The sequence below is a fragment of the Mirounga angustirostris genome, unplaced genomic scaffold, assembly GCF_029215605.1.
Source record: "Mirounga angustirostris isolate CCGP_5_RB_7025 unplaced genomic scaffold, mMirAng1.0.hap1 SCAF_7, whole genome shotgun sequence".
Taxonomy (NCBI): Eukaryota; Metazoa; Chordata; class Mammalia; order Carnivora; family Phocidae; genus Mirounga; species Mirounga angustirostris.
Window position 1 is genome coordinate 10,365,913 of NW_026991715.1, and position 24,785 is coordinate 10,390,697.

Consider the following 24,785-nt stretch of genomic DNA (forward strand, 5'->3'; position numbering starts at 1 on the left):
CTAGGCGAAATAAGTCAGTTGGAGAAAGACAAATACCATATGATCTCACTCATGTGGAATTTTAAGAAACAAAACAGATGAACATAGGGGAAGGGAAAAAAAAGGAGAGAGGGAGGTAAACAATAAGAGAGTCTTTTTTTAAAGGATATTTATTTATTTATTTATTTATTTATTTATTTATTTATTTATTTATTTAATAGAGCGAGAGATAGAGTGAGCGAGCATAAGCACAGGGAGCAGCAGAGGGAGAGGGAGAAGTAGGCTCCTCGCTGAGCAGAGAGCCCAGCATGGGGCTCCATCCCAGGACCCCGAGACCATGACCTGAATCGAAGGTAGACACTTAACCGACTGAGCCACCCAGGTGCCCCAAGAATAAGAGAGTCTTAACTGTAGAGAGACAACTGAGGGTTAATGGAGGGAGGTGTGTAGGGGGAGGGGCTAAATGGGTGATGAGTATTAGAGAAGGCACTTGTTCTGATGAGCATTAGGTGTTATGTGTAAGTGATAATCACCAAATTCTACACCTGAAACCAATTTTACCATATATGTTAACTAACTAGAAATTAAAAACTTGGGATAAAAAACCTATTTCTGCTTATTCGGAACTCTTTCTATTAGCAGACCAAAAAGATTAGGAGCTCAGGATTATGAAGTAAGTTTTCAGAGGGTAGAGATGACCAATCCTGACCCCAGATTCCAAAATATGGCCAACCAATGAATATTTGTTATGTGTCTCTGCAGTTTTAGCTGCTGATGAAACTGACAAACAAGATCAACAAAGTTCCTGCTCTTGAGCTTATATTCTAGTGAAAAGAGCAAATTATAAATAAATAAACAAAATAATTTCAAGCAGTGGTAATTGATAACAGATTGATGTGAGAGAACCTGTCTAGGTAAGGGATAGAATCATGCCTTAAATGATGATAAAGTACTGGGAGGAAGATTGTCCTGGGCAGGAGGAAACAATGCAAATGGAAAGTTCCCCTGATGGTAATGATCTTGGTGTGTTCAAGGCACAGAAAGAAACTAGTGCAAGTGACCACTGAAAGTGAGGATGAGAGCTCTGGAAAATGAGATTCAGTGAGGTAGGGCAGAGGCCGGCTAAGGCAGGGTCTTGAGAGTCATGGTAAAAAAGTTGTGAGTTTTTAGTTGTTGCAATGGGGAGCTATTGGTGTGCTTTATGTAGGAGTGTTATCCTACTTGCCTTATATTTCTATTTTTTAAAGATTTTATTTATTTTGAGAGAGAGAGAGAGCATGAGCAGGAGAGAGGGGCAGTAAGAGAGCAAGAGAGAAGCGGACTACCCGCTGACCAGGGAACCTGATGCAGGGCTCCATCCCAGGACCCTGGGATCAGGATTTATGCCAAACGCAGGAGCTTAACCCACTGAACCACCCAGGCGCCTCTACCTAGCTTATATATATATATATATATATATTTTTTTTTTTTTTTTTAAGATTTTATTTATTTATTTGACAGGGAGATAGCGAGAGCAGGAACACAAGCAGGGGGAGTAGGAGAGGGAGAAGCAGGCTTCCCGGTGAGCAGGGAGCCCGATGCGGGGCTCCATCCCAGGACCCTGGGATCATGACCTGAGCCGAAGGCAGACGCTTAACGACTGAGCCACCCAGGCGCCCCTCTAGCTTATATTTTTAAAAGGATCACTCTGGTTGCTCTCTGCAGAATGGACCATGGGAAGACCATAGTGGAAGCAGTTAGGGTGTCTGGGATTAGGTTTATGTTAGTGTTATTGTATACAAGCAAGTGCAAATTCTCATAATCTTGTTTGACCTCCAAAACGAAAGAGTTCCACTTTCCTCTTCCATCATCTCATATAGCACTTATAACTATCACTGAAGCATGTACTTTTTTATTGTCTGTCATTCTCATTTAGGGTCGCCACATAAAATACAGGCGCTCTGTTAAAATCGCATTTCGGTAGAGTAACTTTTTTTTTACTATGTGTTCCCAAATATTGCATGGGAAATACTAAAAAAAAAAAACAAAACAAAAAACCAAAAAACCCCCAAACTATTCGTTATCTGAAATGCAAATAAACGGGGCACCCTGCATTTTTATGTGCTAAATCTGCCAACTCTACCCCCACTAGAATGTGAACTCCAAGAGGGCAGGAACCACGTCTGTCTGCTCCCCCACCTACGTCGTGGCATAGTGCCTGCCGGGCACATAGTGAGAGCCCCTCACAGGCTCACGGAAGGAATTAATGAAGGATTTAAGGAAAGAGTGAGTCCCTGAATAAAAGAATGCACGAGAGCGTCTTGGTGCGGACGGGCGGACGGGAGAAGACGGAGAGAATCGGCTGGGTGGGGGCACGACATTGGCCGACAGCTGCCGGGAGGCGAGGAGCGGCCGACGCGCTGAGGTCACGGGCGCCCGCGGCCCTGGTGACGTCATCACGCCCGCGCTCTCCGCTCCGCCGGGGTTTCAGTGGCGCCGGCGCCCCCTCGGCTGTTGTGGTGACTGGGGATTTCTGGTGACCCCGGCCCACCGCAGGTCGCCTGCGGAGCGGTCCAGTACCGGCAGTGGCCCTCCGTCCTTGTCATTGACCGTCCGCCCGCAGGCCTGGCCGCTCCCCCGCGGGGAGAATTTCTCAGGGCCATGTCCAGGCCGAGCAGCGTCTCCCCGCGGCCGCCGGTTCCTGGCGGCGGGGGCGGCCCAGCTCAGTGCGGCCCTGGGGGCGGGGGCCGGGCCAAGGGGCTGAAGGACATTCGTATAGACGAGGAGGTGAAGATCGCAGTCAATATCGCTCTGGAGCGCTTCCGATACGGGGATCAGAGAGGTGAGGTTCCCGACAGGGACCCCGCCGGCTGCCCCGCCTCCCCCCAAGCCGGGACCCACCGTGTGAAGCGGCCGCCTCAGAGTGGGGAGGGAAGGCCTGGGCCGCCCCCGGGCCCACTGGAGCGGGTCTCCCCGGCGGGCCGGGGCCGCGCTTGTTAGCGCTCGGTGGGATGCACGGCGTCCTGCGGATCGGCAGGGTTAAAGCACTTGCCTGGCGTTAATCAGAAGGTGGAAGAGTCGGGTTGCTCCTTAGCAGGAGGCGTTTCTTTCCCCAGAGAGAGGCTTGTAGGCAGCTTGGGGCGTCTAACCCACAGTTTTTAGGTATTGGTACACCCCCACCCTTTTTTCTTTTTTTTAAAGATTTTATTTATTTGAGAGAGAGAGAGAATGAGAGACAGAGAGCATGAGAGGGAGGAGGGTCAGAAGGAGAAGCAGACTCCCCGCTGAGCAGGGAGCCCGACGCGGGACTCAATCCCGGGACTCCAGGATCATGACCTGAGCCGAAGGCAGTCGCTTAACCAACTGAGCCACCCAGGGACCCCTTATTACTTTTTTTTTTTAAAGATTTTATTTATTTATTTGACACAGAGAGAATGAGAGAGAGAGAGCATGAGAGGGGGAGGGTCAGAGAGAGAAGCAGACTCCCCGCTGAGCAGGGAGCCCGATGCGGGACTCGATCCCGGGACTCCAGGATCATGACCTGAGCCGAAGGCAGTCGCTTAACCAACTGAGCCACCCAGGCGCCCACCCCCACCCTTTTTTTAAAGGAAATTGTGGTAGTCTTAGTTGAGGCACGTTTAAGCTGCAGGAGAAGAGCAGAGGAAATCAGACATGCAGTGGCAATATGTAGAGTTTTGTTTAAATCCCGAAAGCATCACGCTTAAACACTTAAGAAAATTAAACTGGTTTTGGTAGACGTCTTTCACACCTCTTAAGGATGGAAAGCTACTTGTCCTGTGTCGTACAGTGCAGAACCGCAGCCGACCCGAGGTGATCAGTACAACGTACTGAGTGCCCATTCCGATTTGCTGGCCCAAGTAGGGGACCTTGACCTTGGAAACTTACAATCCAGAACAGGCAATGACTTGGACAGAGAGAACTTACATTAAACAAAGCCTCAGCATTATGAAAGCAACAAATCCAGTCTGAGGTATAGTGAAATATGAATTCGGTAGTTTGGAAAGCAAAGACAGTGGACTTTGACGTTGAGCATTCATCATGCTTGAGCATCGCTCATCACAGAAGGAAATGAATCTTTTTGTTAAGCAAGTAAGGACTAAACTAAGTTAAAATAGTAAAATATGTTCATCAGTCATTCTACCAATTGAAGATTCCAGCACAAATAAGAGGAGTAATCTTTGGTGAACATGAGAATCCTCTATCACATTTAGATTTAATTTTTATTAATATGGTAATTCTGATAGACATTCAGTAGTTAATCGAATTAGTACCTACTTTTCACATAAAATGACCTTTTCACATAATGTGAAAATGACTTTTCACATAAAATCACATATGCTTATATGATTTTTTTTTTTTAGAGCACTTGTTGGGGGAGGGGCAGAGAGATGGAGAGAGAGAATCTTAAGCAGATTCTACGCCCAGCGTGGAGCTGCACTTGGGGCTCGATCTCACAACCCTGAGATCATGACTGGAGTAGAAATCAGGAGGTGGGTGCTCAACTGACTGAGTTACCCAGGCGCCCGTTTTTTCATATTTTATATCTGTATGTTTATTGAAGAACCTTGAAAGAAAATTTTATATTCCCAAATGGTACTTTCTTTTTTTTTTTTTTTCATATAGAAATGGAATTTCCTTCTTCTTTGACCAGCACTGAAAGAGCTTTTATTCATCGATTGAGTCAGTCTCTTGGTTTGGTCTCTAAAAGTAAAGGGTAAGCTGATAGCTTTTCTTATTTAAAAAGAATTATTTACCAAAAAAAGAAATGTTCCTGACTTCATTTAAATAGTTATTACTGTTTTAGATTCATGTACTTAATTATATTGTAGATAAACTGATTCATGTCTGTACCAAACTCAGCTCTTTGCTTTTCCTCCTATCTTGCCCTTTTTTGTTTTCCCTTAGGGGTTAAAAAAAAAGTAAAATTTAAAATGTAAGAAAAATAGTTTAAAAGTTGAAGTTGCTTGCTTGAGGAAAATGTTTTTTTTTCATAGAAACTAAGTCTCTTTTTTTAAACAGAATGGAGGGACGAAAGATAAGTACAATTATTTACAGAACTATTTCTTTCAATGTTACTGTACTGTAGTGGTAACTTTAGAATACATAATCATTGTTTTCTTTCTTACCAGCTCAAGAATCTGATGATTGGAAAAGACTAAATAAAATGGAAGAAACAGTATATATATTTTTGAGGGCCACTGATCCGTAGGGGAAAAAGTCATTTGAACCATCCAAATTGAAGAACTCTATGATTACGTGAAGCAATTTCATTTTGGGAATAAGGATGAAGGGGTTGATATATAGCAGGGTTTCTCAATATTGGCATTATTAAAATTGCAAACCGGATAATTATTGTGGAGGACTGTCTTGTGTATTGTAGCATATCTAACCTTACCCAGTAGCACCTCCACCCGCAGCTGTAACAACCAAAAATGCTTCTAGACATTGCCAAAATGTTCCCTGAGGAGCAAAGTTGCCTCTGGTTAAGAACCAAGGAGGAGGGAAAGAAAGATAAAATTTCAGCTTACCAGGGTTTAGGTTAAGAAGAGAGAAAACAAAAGATTATGAGGTCATTATTTTTAACAGCAGGAAGGTCCTAAGATGAAAGTATCTGATGTAGGAATGTCTGGCATTTGAATGCCCACAGTGATACATTACTGAGTAAGATGGGATTTAGCTTAGGTGAATGTGCATTTTGAACATCACTAAGGCCAGTGCCGGAAACAGTGGTAGGTTTTGAGCATGCCCATATTATAGTCCTCTGGATACGTTAAATACAGCACTTGCAGATGAAAAGAGTACAGGGCCATAATCCTTTATCCAAAAACACCTGGAACAAGTGGATTTTGAGATTCAGATTTTAGAAACATTTTAGGGTGTATTTGCAGTATGTTATGTAATACCCCTCATAAGGTGCAGGCATCACCTTTAATCAATATTTCTGCTGGAAAACATGAATATTCACAGTAAAATAAATAAATACTGGAAATAGCCTCATGTCAATGTAATCAGGCTTTCCTGCCAAATGAAGTTGCTGCCTTTAACCTTAAAAACCTACAAAACCATCTGCAAGTCCAACAAACAAAAGATAGGAACATTATTTTATGGAGAAGGAGGAGGAAGTTGGGAGGGGTTTTGAACAAAAGTGCATTGGAGAGAAGTAAGAAGGGTGATGATGGTTTCTCATTGGCTGGGTTTTGGAGTGGTCAGTTTCTTGTAGAAGAAGAAACAGCAATGTAAATCTTCCTGTTGGGGCCTGGAATTGAAACTCCTTTGCTTTTTTTTTTTTTAAGAGTAGGAGAGAAAGAGGGTGGGGGACGGAGGAGGTAGGGGCAAAGGGAGAGGGAGATAGACAATCTTAAGCAGGCTCCACACCCAGCATAGAGCCTGACACAAGGCTCGATCTCATAACCCTGAGATCATGACCTGAGCCGAAATCAGGAGTTGGACTCATTGAGTCTTTTTTTTAAAATATTTTATTTATTTATTTGACAGAGAGAGACACAGCAAGAGAAGGAACACAAGCAGGGGGAGTGGGAGAGGGAGAAGCAGGCCTCCTGTGGAGCAGGGAGCCAGATGTGGGGTTCCATCGCAGGACCCTGGGATCATGACCTGAGCTGAAGGCAGACGCTTAACGACTGAGCCACCCAGGTGCCCTGGGTCTCATTGAGTCTTTTCTTTTTTTTTAAAGATTTTATTTATTTGACAGAGAGAGACAGCAAGAGAGAGAACACAAGCAGGGGGAGTGGGAGAGGGAGAAGCAGGCTTCCCGCTGAGTAGGGAGCCCGATGTGGGGCTCCATCCCAGGACCCTGAGATTATGACCTGAGCGGAAGGCAGATGCTTAAGGACTGAGCCACCTAGGCACCCCCAAACTTCTTTCCTCTTGAGGAAGTTGGGTCTGTAATTGACAATTCTTCCTGTAATTGACATGAGTAGCTTGGCTTTCCCTACAGATCTCCCTTTTTAGCATCCCCTCTCCACTTTAGTAAGGTTTCCCTTTATTAATTTTCACATTGCAAACTTGCAGAAATCTTCCGGTTTTCATTGTTGCTTGGGTTAAGATTGCAGATAAGAGATTGTGGGTCTTCACCAGAAAGCATCTGTTGTAAGGCACAGTTCTGTAGCTACGTTATTTCTATGGTCAAATGGGTTCTGAATTCTGAACAGTTAACTTGGAAATGACCATTAGAAATTACCCTTAGAAAAGCAGTCCATTAGAATGGACTACATCTGCTTCTGTTCAGTAGCATGATTGTTTAAGGGTTGGTCCTGAATGGAGAAACCTGGGGAAGGGGAGAGAGCAAGATAGAAGATAGAAGTTATCAGGACAAAAAAAGGTGGGTGAGGAAACACTGAAGGGACAGAGAGGAAAAAAGATGCTAAGGGAAGCCAGGCAACCCTGCATTCTCATCTAGGCCATAGTACCTATTCCTAGTGGTCTGCAAATCCTGTTAGGAAATGTCCTAGTGCTTTCCCTCCCCTTTTATCTTTGATTAAAGGTAGTACGATGCTTATCTGTCCTTGTGATTTTCAGATGCCTTTCTTTTCACATATATGATGTACTTTGAGTATGGTTGTCATATCCTTTCTTTTCACTTATATGAGAATTTGTACCTGACTTTCATTTTCATGGGTTTTCCTGTTTACCTTTTTTTTTTTTTTTTTAAGAATTAAGACATCCTTTCTTCCATAGAGATGGAAAGGATGTCTTTTTTTTTTTTTTTAAGATTTTATTTATTTGAGAAAGAGAGAATGAGATAGAGAGAGCATGAGAGGGAGGAGGGTCAGAGGGAGAAGCAGACTCCCTGCCGAGCAGGGAGCCCGATGCGGGACTCGATCCCGGGACTCCAGAATCATGACCTGAGCCGAAGGCAGTTGCTTAACCGACTGAGCCACCCAGGCGCCCCCTGTTTATTTGAGTAAAGGATTTTTTCCCCCCACTTCCTAGCATAACTTCATTGACTTAGTAAGTTAGTATTTCTTTTGTACCTGGTATCATGGTTGCTTAATAGGTATTTGAGAGAGAGCCTGGTGTGGAGGAAGAGGGAGGAAGGTTGGATTTCACTCCCAGTGTCTCACTGCCTCATTCTCTAGTTTTGGTCATGGCCCTTAACTTTCAAGGCCTGTTTTTTTAAATGTAAAGTATGAAGGAGTTAAGTCTCTTTGTTTTAGTTCGGATTCTGTGATTCTGTAGTTTACTTTGAGTATTTCATGAGGTTTAAAAATAGATTCCAGGCGGGGTGCCTGGGTGGCTGAGTGGTTGAGCGTCTTGAGTGTCTGCCTTCCTTCGGCTCAGGTCCTGATCCCAGGGTTCTGGGATCCAGCCCCGCATCGGCTCCCCGCTGAGTGGAGAGCCTTCTTGTCCCTCTCCCACTCCCCCTGCTTGTGTTCCCTCTCTCGCTGTGTCTCTCTCTGTCAAATAAATAAATAAAATCTTTAAAAAAAAAAATAGATTCTAGGCTTACTGTGTGAAAGTTGACAATTATTTTTTCTCATCACTTTCTCTTTTTTGCTCTTCTTTCTTTCAAAAAGCAGCTGTCTGTGTTAGATTTTGTTTTTCATTTCCTCCTGAAGAGTTGAATTGATTTTGCAGTTGATTACTTATTTTGGATTACTTTTTATAACTGCTCATCTTTTGGTGAAAATTCTCTTGTTGGAGTAACGTCCCCATTTTGTGTTCTTTAGTGTAGCCTAAAGTTTTGTTTGAAATTTTAGGCAAGCTTTCCCATACCAATATTTTACCTCCTCATAATTTCCTTTTTTCCTCAACTGAGGTCTGAATTTTGGTTTTAAGAGCATACTTTTCTGAATCTTTGACTTGTTCATGAACAAAACAGAATTTCTTTCCTGTTCTTCCTAGTCCAAGTGACACAAAATGAAATTTACAAAATGAACTTTGTTAAAGACTTGTGGAAAGAGAAACTATAAAGTACATGAAAATAGGTTTTCCAGGTACAGGTTTCTTACCCTGTGTTTGCTGACGTCCCTGCTTCCTAGGTATCCACGTGTTCTAGTCACCCTGACTGGAAGGCTGTACCCTGCAAGAAAGCCCCCTTTTCAGATTCGGGTTCCTGCCTCCCTTGCCTCTTGATTGGGAAGGTTGTGTACTGCACTCTCCTTTTCTGCCCCTACTTAAAATAGGAAAAATTGGTTAAAAGTGACTTAAGTGTTTTACTGACTTTTTGGGCATCCATTGAAAAGAAACAGCCTACAGTGCCTAAGAGTAATAATAGTGACAGCTCACGTTCATTAAGTACTCATATGCAGCAGGCCTTATGCTAATGGCTTTAAGTAGATTAGTTAATGCTCACAATAGTCTTTTTTTTTTTTTTTTTTTTAATTTGAGAGAGAATGAGACAGAGAGCACATGAGAGGGGGGGAGGGTCTGAGGGAGAAGCAGACTCCCTGCCGAGCAGGGAGCCCGATGCGGGACTCGATCCAGGGACTCCAGGATCATGACCTGAGCCGAAGGCAGTCGCTTAACCAACTGAGCCACCCAGGTGCCCTCACAATAGTCTTAATCAGTAGATTCTCTTAATAACATCTGGTATCTGTATAGCAGATGAAGCAGTTCAGGGTTGGAGATGTAAGTAATTTTCCCAAGATCACGCAGCTAGCAAGGGGCAGAGCCAGGATTTGAACATAGTTAATGCTTCATTAATTTTTGATTGTTCACAGTGGGTTCATGGCAATGTCCTAGGAGCTGTGAGGAGTTAAACTGGAAACATTAGCTAGGTCTTGTCTTTAAGTTGTTTATAGTCCAAAGTCACAGAATGAACCAGTGTACCACCATCATGGTGTCCATGACATGAGAGCAACTTTGTTTAGTGACAAAGTTAACTGGTTTATTAATTTCCACATAGTCATAAAAGAAAGTATGAATTAGTATGATACAAACTTTAATAAATTTACAATTCTATACTACAGTATTGGGAAGAGAACAGTTTGGAGTTTTGTATCTTTCTGCCTAATGGAAGTATAAATTAAGGAAATAGGAAATGATGCATTTGTAAGGCATCATATGAATGTGGATTATTTTTTGAGGCATTAGGTCCTTGGTGGCTATGAGCTTTTTTTTTTTTTTTTAAGATTTTATTTGCTAGAGAGAGAGAGTACAAGCAGGGGAGCGGCAGGCAGAGGGAGAAGCAGGTTCCCCGCTGAGCAAGGAGCCCGATGTGGGACTCCATCCCAGGACCCTGGGATCATGACCTGAGCTGAAGGCAGCCATTTAACCGACTGAGTTACCCAGGCGTCCCTGGCTGTGAGCTTTTTAAAGATTTCATTTATTTATTTGACAGAGAGAGAGACCGCGAGAGAGGGAACACAAGTGGGGCAGTGGGAGAGGGAGAAGCAGGCTTCCTGTGGAGCAGGGAGCCTGATGTGGGGCTCAGTCCCAGGACCCTGGGATCATGACCTGAGCCAAAGGCAGATGCTTAATGACTGAGCCACCCAGGTGCCCCTGTGAGCTTTTTAAGTTGTCATTTCAGATTTTGGTTCTTTAGCTGATTAAAAAAAAAAAAAATTATTTGAGAGAGAGAGTGTGCGCATGCTCAGAGGAGGGGCGGAGGGTGAGGTAGAGAGTGTGTGCGCATGCACATGTGTGAACCGGTGGAGGGGAGAGGTAGAGGGAGAGAGAGAATCCTCAAGCAGGGCGCCGGGGTGGCTCAGATGGTTAAGCGTCTGCCTTCGGCTCAGGTCATGATCCCAGGGTCCTGGGATCGAGTCCCACATCGGGCTCCCGGCTCAGCGGGGAGCCTGCTTCTCCCTCTGACCCTCTCCCCTCTCATGCTGTTTCTCTCTCGCTCGCTCTCTAAAAAATAAATAGAATCTTAAAAAAAAAAAAAAAAAAGAATCCTCAAGCAGACTCCCCCCTCAGCACTGAGCCGGACACGGGGCTCGATCTCACAACCCTGAGATTATGATCTGAGCTGAAACCAAGAGTTGGGTGCTTAACCAACTGTGCCACCCAGGTGCCCCCTAGCTGATTTTTTAAACTGTTTACAGATTTGGAGAGTAGAGAATAGTAAGGCATATGGTTGTATTTGAGTTAAATGTTCAGTAACATGCTGTGTAAATTGATAAATTCATATTAAAATTGCATCAAATTTGATGAGTTAATAGTTTTTCTTTAAAAGGAAGAAGCCAGGGGCATCTGGGTGGCTCAGTCGTTGAGCGTCTGCCTTCGGGTTGGGTCATGATCCCAGGGTCCTGGGATTGGGCCCCTCTTTGGGCTCCCTGCTCAGCTGGAAGCCTGCTTCTTCCTCTCTCACTCCCCCTGCTTGTGTTCCCTCTCTTGCTGTCTTGCTCTCTGTCAAATAAATAAAAATGAAATCTTTAAAAGGAAGAAGGCATTGAAATGCTGAAACTTCTGACAGCATGTATTGATTACTTTTACACTTTGAAAGTTAGGTGTTATAATGTTCTTGCCTGTAATATTAGCACATTTATGTTTAAAAATTGCATGTGGAGCTTGCATTTTATTTTGAAAAAATTATTGTGACATTAATTTGTTTAGCATCTTTTCCACATTGTGGTTTCTAGTTAATTTTGCCTTGAAAAGGAATCCCTTAATGGTTTTCTTCAAAAAATAGTGCTACTTTGGAAGGAAAGCATGATGAGATCTCAGTGTGTTAGTTTACAAAGTAGGACAAATCTCTGCTGTATTGAATGTTTTCATCCTCACAACGAGACAAATATTTTACCAAACATTTCACTAATCTTTTTATGATTTACCAGTGTCACTATGGTGCTGAATGTGGTAAGAATGAGTACTAAGAGCCACAAGTAGAATCTTACTAAAACATAAAAACCATGAAGTTGGTTATATCTTTCTACCCCACCATTTGTGTTCAAAATGAATTCAGTAAATTTTAAATGGTAATGGCTAAGTACTCACACATGCTTACTTTGAGTTATTTTTGTACATAAATGCTGTATTAGTAGTAGGCAACTTATGTTAGGAAAGTTTGAATCTGACCCATTTTAGTTGTGAGCTTGTTGAGGAGAGTATGTTTTACTCAACTTTGTAACCCCAGGTTCTAGCATAGTGCCTGGCATACAGTAGGTGCTCACTATATGATGAATGATTGAATGAATGAATGAATGAATGAAATAAAATTAGTTAAAGGTGAAATACAGCAAAACTTTCCAGAGACAGTTTTCAAAAAAATTAAAGCATCTTGGAGCTGATAGAAATAGTAGAGATTTCTAAATTAACTTGTATATAGTGTTAGAGAGATAAAATGATTTTTGATCACATAGCTAGTTAGTTGAACACAAGCCTCCTGACTCTTGGCTCTAGTGTTCATTTCAGCACACTTCCTGCCTTCTGTAGTTAAAAGTTTTATGAAATAAATGGCATAGGAGGGGAGTGAATGATTGCGTCTGTAATGACTGTGCTGAATTTTCAGAAAGGTCCTGGGAAACGAACCTACTGCAGAGATTATCTTTAGAATCCAGTAATTCTTATTTACCATGGAAATAACTGAAATTCCTAGATCAGGTTAAATTTGATTATTTCGTCTTTATCCCATAATTTAAAGATCACTAAGCACTTGTTAAGGAGTAGATGACAGTACTGAACATCTATAATTCATTAAAGCATTCCATAAAAAGTTTCTAGAAATTAAAAATCTTGGTAAAAGGCGAAAGACAAAAATCTCACTTAAGAAGGCTTAGACAGCTAAAACTATAGGTTAATCGCCAGTTTTTTATTGTTTTTACAATGAAAATATTGTTGAAAAGTTTTAAATCTAATGCATATTAGGAAAAGTGTACATGTACTTTTTATTTGTGGCTTTGTTGCTCACTTCTGTAATATGATAGTGATAGTAACAAATGGTAGAACATTTTATGAAATATTTTGGGTAACTTTTTAAAAATAAGTGATTTTTCCCCCCAGACTATATAATAATAGCTTTCATTCATTTAATACTTACCTTGTAACAGATGTTGCCCTTTATATGCATTATCTTTTTTAGTCATATGAGTAATCTCTTGAGGCAGGTATTACTATTATCTTCGGCTCAGAGCTTTTAGATAATTTGCTTATAGTCCCACAGCTAAGTGATAGAGCTAGAATTCAAACCCAGGTTGGTATGGTTTTACAGCCTGAGTGCTTTACGAGTACTATATTTTACTAGATTATGGACATGCATTATCAAATCAGTCAAAACACATTTGAGGACTTCCTGTGTGTATAACATTGTACCTGGTACTCTTGGAGCTACAAAAGTTGTAAAAGATGTTGTCGGTCCTGGACCGACAGAAGAAACAAATATACCTACGTCAAATAATTTGAATACAGCTATAAATCATCATTACCTTATAACTGAAGGCCAGAGCCCGAAGCTTTGAAAAATTTCTTTTTCCCAAGATGCATATGAAAATACTTACCAGTAATGTTGATTTATGCTTTTTTGGTCCAGCCACTAAGCTTGGTTCTCTTAACAGTTTTCATGGGATGTGACATTACCAGCATACTATGGAAACGTTCAGTGGGTGATATTAGTCTGGAGAGTGAACCATAACTTTTTTATTATCATTTTTAGATTCTGTTGTTCAGATTGGTTTTCTCCCTCTGTATGCTTCCAACTGGTGATGTTTCATCCACCATGAAGTCTGCTAAGACAAACTTTAACATTTGTGGGTAAGTAGGCCACTTTTGAGGTTTAAAACCTGGATTTGCAGCAGTTTGAAATTTTAATTGAAAATGGTCTTGTGGCCACTTCGGCACCAAACCCCTCCTTATTGACTTTTTTTGGGATTTTCAGCATCTTCTCCCAAAGCATTTTGATTTTTTTCAATGTTTTGCTTGAGACGTGTTTTCTAAGTAGGCATACGTCATTTGTGAACAAATTGACTATATGTAGTAAATAAATGATTTTTATTAATATTCAGAAAGGGAGCAAATAGATACCTAACTGTGAAGAAGAAAGATGGATCAGAAACAGCTCATGCAATGATGACCTGTAATTTGACTCATAATACAAAACATGCTGTTAGGAGCCTAATTCAGAGATTTCCTGTCACCAATAAAGAGCGTACTGAACTTCTGCCTAAAACAGAAAGAGGAAATGTGTTTGCAGTTGAAGCTGGTATGTATTTTCTGGGGAGCTTCCTTGTCTATCCTATTATTTGATGACTGTTCTTTTACCATTTTAAATTTATTAAAAAAAAACCCAAGATGCGATGAGATTTCTCAGTTTGAATCAAGAACTGTGAAAATTTTGGAACGAAATGCAGTGTTAAGGCACGTGATCAAGTTAGACAAGTCTAAGTGTCGCAGTGATAGCTATCGTTTATGGAGCACCTATTGCGTGCTAGGCAGTATGCTAAACTCTTTATGTAGGGCCTCCTAGCAACTCTCCCAAGGTAAGAATTTCTTCTATCCCAGGGGCGATTAAATGGGCTCAGAGCAGTTAAATAATTTGTTCAAGGCTACTCAACCAGTCACTAAACCGCAGAGCTGGGATTTGACTCCAGGGTCTGGACTTCCTGTATTACACTGCCAAGACATGCTAATGAGTGAGCTTTTGAATTGGGGCTTTAGCTTCTGGTAAGAGGATAGAGTCAGTACACTAACTTGCTGAAAGGTAGATAAATAATATATTTAGGTTGTAAAATGTAGTTGTAATTTTATTATTTGGAAAAATAACTTCTTAGAAAATTATTATTTACCTAAAGCGACAGATATGCATAATTTCCATTGTCTGTTGGAGAAGGTTTGCAGAGTGTAGAAAATACATGGTCCTAGATAGCAAGGAATTTAAGTTCTAAAATGTTTTGATTTATGTGAAGAATATAAAACATCATGTCTCTTTTTTATTCCTATCTGCTTATTAATTAAATGCAGATGCTAGCTAAAATTTTCAGTTAGGACCTTATATTTACATATATTATTCTACTGATCACATAATCTTACATATTTAGCTTTACACAGACAGAATATTATTCTTTTCACAATGTGTTTTCATATCGTACATAACAGATGTTGTAATGCACATTGTTTCCCATTTTAGTTTTTTGTGTTTTTACTGATAGAAGCAAGCATGAAAACTCTTTTAGGATATCAGAATCCCGTTTTATTTTTAGTCATTATGGAGTGGTTGATTTTTGTTCATTTGTAAACACTGTGCACCAGAAATACTTTTAGAAATTTGCTTTTTGACTGATAACTGAAATTTGTAACTTGTTTTTAGAGTCTTAGGCGTAGGAGTACAGCAGTCGTGCATTGCTTGCTAACTTCATGTAGACTGAGTAGAGAGGAAACACTCGAATGGAATTACATTGGAAATTACTTATCTTTGTTTTCCACACTTTTTAAACATTGTTGACCATAAATTTTTTTTGTTGTTGTTCTTTTATTCATTTTCAAAGAAAACCGGGAAATGAGCAAAACAAGCGGGCGACTCAACAATGGCATACCTCAGATTCCAGTGGAAAGAGGAGAATCTGAATTTGATTCTTTCAGGCAGTCTCTGCCCGTGTTTGAGAAACAAGAAGAAATTGTTAAAATAATTAAAGAAAATAAAGTAGTTTTGATTGTAGGAGAAACTGGATCTGGAAAGACTACGCAGGTTTGTTTCTTTGTTGTTAATGGAAGAAAAAATATTTTTCCCACAGGATAGTTTTATATCAAATTTGTATTTTAACCCCAAATAAACCCCATTTGGTTACTTTAATGGTTATTTCAGAGATATTACTGGGAGTACATTTTGAGAATTTATAGAAAGGAAATGTTTTAAAATACTTTTAAGCTAGTACATTGGGCCTTCATTTAAATAGAAATGGGGATGTGATTGGGCATCTTAAAGCAATATGGATGAGGCTAGTCTTGTAACCTCCGTGAGCCAGAGCCCTCATTTGTAAAATGGAGCTAATAATTGCTCCCATTTACGGTGAAGGTTAGAGATGTCTGTAACGTGCTGATCAGTGTTTTGTACGTAGCAGCTAAATTAACAGCAGTATTAATAATGACGTGTTAATATAAAGTCGACTGTAGACATTGAGGCCTGCGCAGGTCCCAACCTGTCTGTGGTTTGGGGTTGCTATCCGCCTCATAAAGCAAAGTAGAGGGTTTGTCCTCTGGGAAGACAAAGTCGTCTTCTCCTCTGAGAAAGCCTCCTACATAGGTTGGCTTTGGCATCTTCTGGGAATAGGGAGGCAGGGATTGAGGCCTCAGGAGTCTGGGTTTTCGGCTGAGGTAGAGAAGACAGTGCTTATAACCAGAAAGTCCAGAGTTGGGTGTAAGTAATTGCCTCCGGGACTCATTACTGTTAACCCAGCCTGGGCTTCGTCACAAGTGTAGAAGGAGAGTCTATATTGATTCCATTCTACATTGTAGTATGACAGATTTGACCTGGATGTTTAGTATCAAAGTACTTCATTATGCAGTTTCTCTCTGGGTGACAGATTGGAAGTAAGTATGGCATAGTGATTTGACCTTGTTTATGTTCTTTACGTGTTCACATGTTAAAATAGTAAAATTACTTTGCTTTTGTTAGAGATTCAGATAGAATAGTCAATATAATTTTACATCTTTTCTTTTATGGACACATAAATTTGCTTTTGACAATTGCTTAACATTTCCTATGTTCATATTTGTTGGTGTAATAAACCTACTCCATAGGTAAGGCAAGGGAGTGGAGGCAAAGTTGACTATAAAGTTTACCACTTATTTACTTGAAGGACTTAACCATTTTTACAGAAGTATAACTATCCCTAAAACTTGAGCCTTTAAAACTAAATAATGAAAAACATGATGAAATTTTTATCTGAGCACGATATATAAGATTATTCTTCGGTGTGAGTCCTTTTATGATTAATTGAAATTCCATGGAGTCATTCCAGAGAATCTGTTCAGTTGTTGATTGTTTTAGTATTAGAGTAAGTTTTACCAGTAGGTTTTAATTGTACCGGTTCTAATTATATTGAACAGAGATTATGAGTGTTCACTTTGGCAGCACATACACTGAACAGAGATTATGAAAGTTTTGACAAATATAACAAATATGTTTTCATTTAAATTATTTGAATATTCTTGCTAAATGATCTTTGTATATGGGCATTAAGTATGCTTATTTTCACAATTATGTATATCATTTAATAGGTATGAAGATACTTGAGAATTTAATTAGAAATGAATTATTTGCTTTTTGCTTTTCAAGAAGAAACTATTAATCTAATGGGTTTACATCTAAGAAATGATCACACCTTATTTGAGGAGTTAAAGTAAAATTACTGATGTGTCTGTTTTATGAAATATAAATAGAATTTAAAGTTCATATCATTGGCCAGTTTCATCTTGCCTTTAGTAGCATTAGGAAGTTAATTGCCTTTTGCATTTTCATGTTCATTGTTCATGTTCATTATGTAAAATTCAAACATTATGGAAAATAGTACATAGAAAGTGAAAGATTTCTAATTCTCTTGCTACTCTCCATGTACTTTTTCTTTCTTTTTTTTTTTTTAAGATTTTATTTATTCGTCAGAGAGAGAGCACAAGCAGGGGCAGTGGCAGGCAGAGCAGGCAGACAGAGAAGCAGGCTCCCCACTGAGCAAAGAGCCCGATGCCGGGACTCAATCCCAGGATGCTGGGATCATGACCTGAGCGAAAGGCAGACGCTCAACTGACTGAGCCACCCAGGTGTCCCTCTCCATGCATTTTTGTCAGAAACTTGGGAGTATGTATTTCTGTTTTTTTTTTTTTTTTTTTTTTAAGATTTTATTTATTTATTTGGCAGAGAGAGAGAGACAGCGAGAGAGGGAACACAAGCAGGGGGAGTGGGAGAGGGGAGAAGCAGGCTTCCCGTGGAGCAGGGAGCCCAGTGCGGGGCTCGATCCCAGGACCCTGGGATTATGACATGAGCCAAAGGCAGACGCTTAATGACTGAGCCACCCAGGTGCCCTGGAGAGAGAGAATCTTAAGCAGACTCTACCCCCAGGGCAGAGCCCAACATGGGTGTTCGATCTGATAACTCTGAGATCATGACCTGGGCTGAAATCAAAATCAGGAGTTGGACGTTAACCAACTGGGCCACCTAGGGGCTCTGTATATGAATTTGTGTTTAATATTTTAGTTTCTCTTGTGAAAAAGATGTTTTAAAGTTACATTTCCTAGTTGATTGTTAGAAGTTACGTGAAAGTTGTTGATTTTATGATTATTTTATGTTAGGACATGTCACAGAACTTTTTTTTTAGTTCCAGTAGTTTTTCCATTGTGGTTGACTTGGACCTTCTGGGTATACAATCATGTCATCTCATAGGACTTTAAAACTTTCATTTCAGATTCCTCAGTTCCTTTTAGATGATTGCTTTAAAAATGGTATCCCCTGCCGTATATTTTGTACCCAGCCAAGACGGTTAGCAGCAATTGCTGTGGCCGAAAGAGTTGCTGCAGAGAGAAGGGAAAGGATTGGTCAAACAATTGGATATCAGATCCGGTTAGAAAGCAGGTAATGCTGGTTCTCCTGTAGCCTGTCTTCGATCATTCTTTGAAAAGACTAATGTTTCTCTTTCACTAAATACAGAGGATATATTGGTTGAAAAATTAGATGATCATTTTGCTTCAAGTAAGTCTTTGATAAGATGTTGAGGTCATGACTGAACTTAGTAAGGTTTTGAATACATAGCTTAAGAAAGAGTTGGGCCGTATATACGAAACCCTTTTCATAGTTTTATGATCAAATACAAGTTATTTCACCTCTTTAACCTCGGTTTTCTCATCTATAAAATGGGCCAATAAAAGCAGCTAGAGCCCAGGTTTGATGTGAAGTTTATAGTAAACAATAAATGGTAGTAACGGAATTGATTATTAGAAGTGGTACTAGTAGTACCTTCTTGATGAGTGGTACTGTTTCTTTGTTCTCAGTAGTTTGGATATAGTAATTCAGAAAGCTGCTCACTTATGATGCACTTTTTTCCCCTGAGCAAAAAGTGTTAAAGGTTTTTTTTAAAAAAAATCAATTTATGGTTCCTTAACAAAATAATCAATTAATTAAAGGCTGTTAGTAATAAAAATTTTGAAAATTATCAGGTATGAAATACATATTTCACATAACTTGGGTCATTAAGCATGCATACCAGTTTACCATTATATTAGTAACCTTAAGTAACCTTTGTTAAAGTACATACAAGACTAACATTTAATGTGATCATGTTTTCATTACATATAAGAGTTTTAATTGCACGCTTTATTTTTATTTTTTTAAAAAGGGTTTCTCCAAAGACACTTCTGACATTTTGCACTAATGGGGTATTGCTTCGTACGTTGATGGCAGGAGATAGTACATTGTCGACTGTGACACATGTTATTGTGGTAAGAATATTGCTGAGTTTGCCATATATAACTCAGATTGCTTAAAGCTTTGAATATGTAATGACATTTTTAGGATAGGGTATGCGTGAGAACCAGTTTTTTTGTACAGCTATTATAATCAAGTTACTTTTTATTGCCTATAATTGTTAGATGTAAATACTTGTATTAAGTAGAGATATTCTTACTGTCAGGTTTTATGAGGGCAAATAAAGTAAGTAGGTAAGTTTTTTCAAAAGTGCTTTTTACATGGGAAAATGATACACGTGCTTAGCATTCCCCAGAATGGTGAAAGTTTTCTTTTTTCTCTGTGCTTAGTCACCTGATTCCTCCTTTAGCTAATATGTATTTCCCAGTCTTAGGGGTACACTTAGTAGTCATTTAACTTCATAGTTAAGCTGCTAAATTAAGTAGCTGCTGATGAAGTAGATGAATTACCACCTTATTAAATTCTAAGTTTTTCTCGAGTTTGTGTCAGGAAAACATTAGATTAAATTGTATAAGTTTGCAATAAGGAGTTTTTGGAAACTTATTAGTTCTGTGCATTCAAACCAAAGGGTGCACCTGTGCCCGATGCTAACGGAAGCATATTTAAATATATTTTGTATGTATTAAAAGTACATCAAATTAGACTCCAGTAATTCAGAATTTGTTGTAGTTTGCGTCTTTTATATCTTCTAAGAGGCAGTGCTTTGTTACCCACAGTGGTTGTTGATGTTTGATTATTTCTGAATTGTCCATAATACAAAATTTTCATGAGTACTGATTGGCCTTATTCACATTTAATTTGAATTAGTATAAAACCTAGCAGGTCCATAATTTTAAAGGCTTAGTCATCCATAATGTTTTGACTATTCCATGGTTTTATTTTTGTTTACTGCAGGATGAAGTACACGAAAGGGATCGATTTAGTGATTTTTTACTTACGAAGTTAAGAGATCTTTTGCAAAAGCACCCAACTTTGAAACTTATTCTTTCTAGTGCCGCCTTGGATGTAAATCTTTTTATAAGATATTTTGGAAGTTGTCCAGTGATATATAGTAAGTTAAATGATCAGATTTCTTCTAGGATTTTTATGAAAGTATACTTTTTGGCATGATTATATTTATTGTAATAGGAGTTGGGAATGGTCTGAAGTAGAGAGCATCCATTTCTCTTTTCTCTGAGGTATGCCTCAAAAACTCTCTAGATCTTCATCTATTCCTTTTCCATCCACACTCTTTGGGACTGTGTTGGGAGGGCAGTTGTCCTGTCTTAAAAGGAAATGTACTTTATTTTGGTCCCGTATCTTTTAATTCTGTCCTCTAGTTTCCCCTTTGTTGCTAGACTTCTTGAAAGAGTAGTCTACGCTTGCATGTTTCTTTTCTTTTCTTTTCTTTTTTTTTAAAGATTTTATTTATTTATTTCAGAGAGAGAGAATGAGAGAGAGCACATGAGAGGGGGGAGGGTCAGAGGGAGAAGCAGACCCACCGCTGAGCAGGGAGCCCGATGCGGGACTCGATCCAGGGACTCCAGGATCATGACCTGAGCCGAAAGCAGTCGCTTAACCGACTGAGCCACCCAGGCGCCCGCATGTTTATTTTCTATGTACTTCTACATAGACTGCCACTTCACTTTTCTCTTGTCCTTTAATCCAAACTTGTTTTAACACCGATCTTTTAAAAAAATTATTAAATTCCTCCTTAAAAATTGAAAAAGTTGTATGTGTTTACCTCAATGATATAGTACAAATATATATAGGAGAGAGGTTCAAAATTGCCCCATCCTCTTTCCAGTTTATGTCCCACTTTCCTGAGATTACTTGAGGTTAAAGCCTCCTGTATATCCTTTCTCATGTTGTCCATGCTCATACAACATATGCAAATAGATCCATATACCTGAGATATACAGAAATTGGTTTTAGAGAAATGAGCACATGCCTTATACATTAGTTTGCAATTTGCTTTATTCATATGACAGTACATCATGAAAAATCCTCCAGTGTAGTAGCTGTAGATGTAGTTCATTATTGTTTTTGATGTAGTTCATTATTTTAAGCAGCTGTTGTAGTATTTCATAATACGCATGTACTATGATTTATTTAACCATTTATCTTTGGACACTCAGGTTGGTTCTAGACTCTCCTCTCCTCCCACCATAAACAGTGTTGTAATAAACATCCTTGTGTATATATCCTTATATACTGGTGCTCTTATTTCTAGGGAGAGATTCCTGAAACTAACATTGTTGAGTAAAAAGAGTGTATCTGTTCTTAATTTTAACAGATTTTGCCACTGTACTTTTTCAGAGAGCTGAAATGATTTATAGGTATTTCTGTAGTGCATGGGGCTGTTCATTTGTGCATTCTTACCAGTATTGTTTTGATACTGATTTAATTGCAAAGCCTACTATTTAAATTTTGCACAAAGATCTTAAGTTTTTTGTATTTCTCATGGTTGCCTCCCCCCCTCCCCTTTTTGGGTGGGAAATGCTCACATCTCAATTTATTTGACAACACTGCCTCCTAAGTCTTGTATTCTGCATTAGAGCCGATACTGTCACGGTCTCCTTTGTGTGCTTATGTTGGTATTTTATGGGATTCCTCCCCTGATCCATTTTCTTTTTTTCTCTTCCTTACTCACCTTCCCTTCCCTTCTTCTATTTGTTTTTCCTCTTTTTTCCTGCTCCGTGCTGTACTCTACTAGGTACTGGAGATGCACGGGTAGTTTCCCTGGAAGCTCTTATTCACGCCCTTGGCTTCTACTTTCTTTTTTATACTCATGACTCCTGAATCCTCATTTCCAATTCAGACTAATCTCCAGAGCTTTGAGCTTGGATGTCTTATAAGCAGCTCGTCTCTAATATGTCCCAAGCTAAATATTTAATCTCTTCTACAAAATCTGCTTCCCATTTGTTGCCCATTTTAGTTAATCCTGCCATCAACCTAGTCACCTAAGGCGCAAACCTGTCTGTCTTTTCATAATATTCTTGGATGATAAGATACATAAAATGTAAATGTCTGCTAACTGGAAGCTCGTTTTGGCACCTCACGTTTGACGTGTCTGACACCAAACCCCAACTCCAACCGGCCAACCTGTGGCTTTCAGCTTTCCTTGTTACTTCAGAGAATGACATCGTCATCTACCCAGTTCTGTGAGCCAGACATCCAAGAAACATGGTTGACACTTCTTATCATTCCTCCACATCCAATTTAGTGCTGAGTTCTGTGAATTTTACTTTCTGACTATCTCTAGAGTCTGTATTTTTTCATTTTTATCATCACCAGTTTCATTCAAATGTTGTTCTCTTTCATGTGAATTATTGGAATGATAATCCAGTCGGTTCCATCCCTTCTGCTCTGTTTTAAATCTGTGCTGTCCATTGCAGCCAGAGTGGTCTTTTCTGACATGGAATTCCAAGGATGTTGAACACACTCTTGAGCTTAAGACTTTGGATAACCTTTATCTCCGGATGAAGACCTAGATCCTTAGGTCTTGCCTCATCTTGAACTGCAGTCCCTTCTTTACTCCCTGTCTCCTGCCATATTCCGACTAGCTTGGCCGTTTAGTTTCTTGAAAATATCGTACTCTTTCCCAACATAGGATGTTTGCATGTGTTTTGTTTTCTTCATTGTACACTTTTTTCTCTCCTATTAGTTTGGTATTTTGTTTACCCCTTCTCTTGGTCTTCGTCTTCTGTAAGAAGATGATTTTCTTAACTTATTCAGATCCCCCATTATGTCATGGTATCTTTTCTCTCTAAGAGGACTTACTACAACTCTGTTTTTACATTTATATTCTGGATTATTGGATTAATGTTTGTCTCCCTTGCTAGTACGTAAGCTTCAGGAGGTGAGGACACAGCTGTGCTTCTTCTTAGAATTTGTATTCCTGGTGCCTAGCATGATGGCAAACACGTGATAAGTAGGTCATACACCCTGGAAGAAATAAGCAAATGAACAGTTCTGTAACATAAAAATCAGAATTATGTTTACAGTATCATGAGGATGACTTGCCCTGTGGAATTGCATCTGGATTTTATACTCAGGTTCATTAACTCAGTATTCTCATGTTTTTATGTATATTATCTCTAAGATGCAAATCGACTCTTTAAAGTTTTCCTGTTATTTAGTACAGGGAAGACCATTTGAAGTAAAAGAAATGTTTCTGGAAGACATCTTAAGAACTACTGGATACACAAACAAAGAAATGCTAAAATACAAAAAGGAAAAACAACGAGGTAAGCTTTTTATCAAATAATAAAGTACTATTGATACTGGGTTTTTAGAGTATTATACTGTGGAGGTACAAGGACACTTGAAAGTTTTTTCCTTTGTATATAATTGTATAATATTATATTAGAATTCTGTCCCAAGTGTACTTTTTACATTGTGGTTTATGCCCATAAATTATAATCTGTAGAGAGGAATTGAAAGTGGATGCCAGGGTTGAGGAGGAGTGTGTCCGTATCCAGAGATGCAACCAGTGTTGTAAGGAGGCAGAAGAGTATGTGCTGCTGCATATGTGATAGGCCACGTATGGTAAGAGTGAGGTATGCCACAGGAGAGCTCATGGGACGGGAGTGGGGAGTGGGCGGAAGGATTGAAAAGAGTAGCATGTGAGTGATAACAAGCTCATCTTTGATACAAATGTCAAGTCTTTAAATCTTGACCTTTTTTTTTTTTTTTTAGAGAGAGTGAGCCTGAGTGCAGGGGTAGGGGGTGCAGAGTGGTAGAAGGAGAGGGAGAGAGAGAATCCCAAGCAGTCTCCACGTTCATCACGGAGCCTGATGCGGGGCTCGATCTCGCGACCCTGAGATCATGACCTGAGCCCAAATCAGGAGTTGGATGCTTAACCAACCGAGCCACCCAGGCACCCCTCAAATCTTGATTTTGTTATGAGTTGCATCTGTACTTAGAATTTAGCATTATTTGCCCATTAATACGTCTCTTATCATGACTTACACTCTCTCTCACCTTTTGAGTTAGGGTGAGATTCTTTTTTGCTGACTTTTTTTTTTTTTTTAAGATTTTATTTATTTATATGAGAGAGAGAGAATGAGAGAGAGCACATGAGAGGGGTTAGGGTCAGAGGGAGAAGCAGACTCCCTGCCGAGCAGGGAGCCCGATGCGGGACTCGACCCTGTGACTCCAGGATCATGACCTGAGCCGAAGGCAGTCGCTTAACCAACTGAGCCACCCAGGCGCCCTCTTTTTTGCTGACTTTTAACTACATTATTCATGATAAAGATTTGGCTTCAAGCTTTGATTTCTTTGTTTAGTCTGTATGACCTTGGACCAGTATCTTAAGTTCTTTGGATTATCCACCTGAAGAAAAGCAACTAGCGGTGCCTATTTCACAGTGCAGTGCCGGAGCACTAGTATGCAGATCATCAAACTATATCTTTAAACTTTTGAAGGTGAAAATGGTGTATAATTTTTATCTCAAGCAACTGGCATGGTGGTAGAAGTTCAGTAAATGGTTTTCTACACAGTGCTGAGTGAATATTAT

General features: G+C 39.7%; 1 protein-coding gene across 3 annotated transcripts in view; it reads left to right on the plus strand.

Annotated features, from left to right (window-relative positions):
• Window positions 1–2,414: 2,414 nt before the first annotated feature.
• Window positions 2,415–24,785, plus strand: part of YTHDC2 (YTH N6-methyladenosine RNA binding protein C2) — a 245,818-nt gene continuing 223,447 nt past the window's right edge. For 2 of the 3 annotated variants that reach the window (XM_064595792.1, XM_045891007.2), the window contains exons 1-8: window positions 2,415–2,800; window positions 4,603–4,693; window positions 13,881–14,077; window positions 15,360–15,559; window positions 18,270–18,436; window positions 19,197–19,299; window positions 20,180–20,336; window positions 23,407–23,514. In XM_064595792.1, coding sequence (XP_064451862.1) covers window positions 2,620–2,800; window positions 4,603–4,693; window positions 13,881–14,077; window positions 15,360–15,559; window positions 18,270–18,436; window positions 19,197–19,299; window positions 20,180–20,336; window positions 23,407–23,514 — 1,204 coding nt within the window. In that variant the 5' untranslated portion in view covers window positions 2,415–2,619. The remainder of the gene's footprint in view (window positions 2,801–4,602; window positions 4,694–13,880; window positions 14,078–15,359; window positions 15,560–18,269; window positions 18,437–19,196; window positions 19,300–20,179; window positions 20,337–23,406; window positions 23,515–24,785) is intronic. The other variant, XM_064595793.1, reaches the window with a different exon arrangement.